The 1,435-nt window shown below is 37.6% G+C and overlaps 1 protein-coding gene across 1 annotated transcript in view; it reads right to left on the bottom strand.

Moving 5' to 3' along the window:
- The window catches only part of matk (megakaryocyte-associated tyrosine kinase), a 634,871-nt gene that overhangs the window by 631,065 nt on the left and 2,371 nt on the right, over positions 1–1,435 (bottom strand). The window contains exon 5 of the mRNA XM_010782946.1: positions 915–1,134. Within this exon, the coding sequence (XP_010781248.1) occupies positions 915–1,134 (220 nt within the window). The remainder of the gene's footprint in view (positions 1–914; positions 1,135–1,435) is intronic.

The raw sequence follows: 1,435 nt of genomic DNA, 5'->3' as shown, positions 1-1,435 counted from the left end.
TGTTCCATTTTTGTGGATCATTGAGAAGATCATTAAAATAAAAAGGACATTTCAGTTTCATATCAGTATGTAGTGTCTCTACTTTAAAGAGTCCTCTCCTGCTGATGTTCAGGTGTATATCAGTATGTAGTGTCTCTACTTTAAAGAGTCCTCTCCTGCTGATGTTCAGGTGTATATCAGTATGTAGTATCTCTACTTTAAAGAGTCCTCTCCTGCTGATGTTCAGGTGTATATCAGTATGTAGTATCTCTACTTTAAAGAGTCCTCTCCTGCTGATGTTAAGGTGTAACAGAAACATTAATAGCTTGCAATTAATGTTTTATCAATCTGCTTCTTAATAGCTTGCAATTAATGTTTTATCAATCTGCTTCTGCAAAGTAACTAAAGCTCAAAAAATGAAGTGAAGTATGTATTTGCCTTCAAAATATACAAAGCATCGTAGAAGTGAGTATAAAAGTGAAGCACTCTAATAAATGTACCTAAAAACTGTCCACCTCTCATGTCAGTACACTGACAAATACTTCAATTATTAAACAGAGCATCAAGAAGAAACGTCTATTTCTGTCTTCTCTTCACCAGTTGTGGTAGAAGTGTGAATATTAGAGTGAATTTCAGCGGTGCTTCGGGGTTTCCTGTGCTGTCTGAACAATTACAAAAATAGGAAATATAGGAAACGCAACACACGACGGGTTCCAATTAAAAAAACAACTCTCAGACACTATTTGCTGTGAATTTTGTATATTTTATAACCTTTTCTCATTATTTGGTATATTTAGCTAATTCCAATTAACCCTTTTATTGTTTTATTCAGCTTCTTAAAAAGGATATCCAGTTTTCGTGTTGTATAGTTTTAGCATGATATCTTTAAGGATTGTGTGCTTGCTGCAGCTTTATTTACTTTTCCCGAGAATTACCTCGATCATGTCGATGAGGTTGTAGAAGAACTGTGTGTTGTCGATGGTCAGCTTGTTGTCCTGGTATATGACACGGTAGTGGACAACGTCTCTGGAGACACTCACACACAGGACGTAGTCTCCTGGGTGGCGGATGGACTCTCGGACCAGAAACAGCCCGTCCTCTGCCGGCTGCAGCTTACAAACCGCCTCTGGACCCGAAATCTTCCCGTGGAACCAACTAGAGACAGAAAAACACCAAATGCATGAAGTGTGGACGAGAAAAATACCATAATAGGATGACAGAGTGGTTCAATGATAACGTATTTCGGTAGTGGACCCTGAAGGCAGCATCTCCCTGGTTCAATGGGATTTCTCCATTTGATTTTTGAATATTGCAAAAAATAATCTAACAAACGTTCATGATTATTACGCGTTTTGATTAGCAGGATAATCTCCACATATTTACACCACTTTATCATTTTTTAAGTAAGAAGCTAACTTTGACTATAAAGGAACTACAGCACGGTCACATGACTTCA

This window comes from Notothenia coriiceps, unplaced genomic scaffold (assembly GCF_000735185.1).
Source record: "Notothenia coriiceps isolate Sejong01 unplaced genomic scaffold, NC01 NC01_scaffold00024668, whole genome shotgun sequence".
In the NCBI taxonomy this organism is placed as follows: domain Eukaryota; kingdom Metazoa; phylum Chordata; class Actinopteri; order Perciformes; family Nototheniidae; genus Notothenia; species Notothenia coriiceps.
This window is presented reverse-complemented; position numbering and strand designations above follow the sequence as displayed.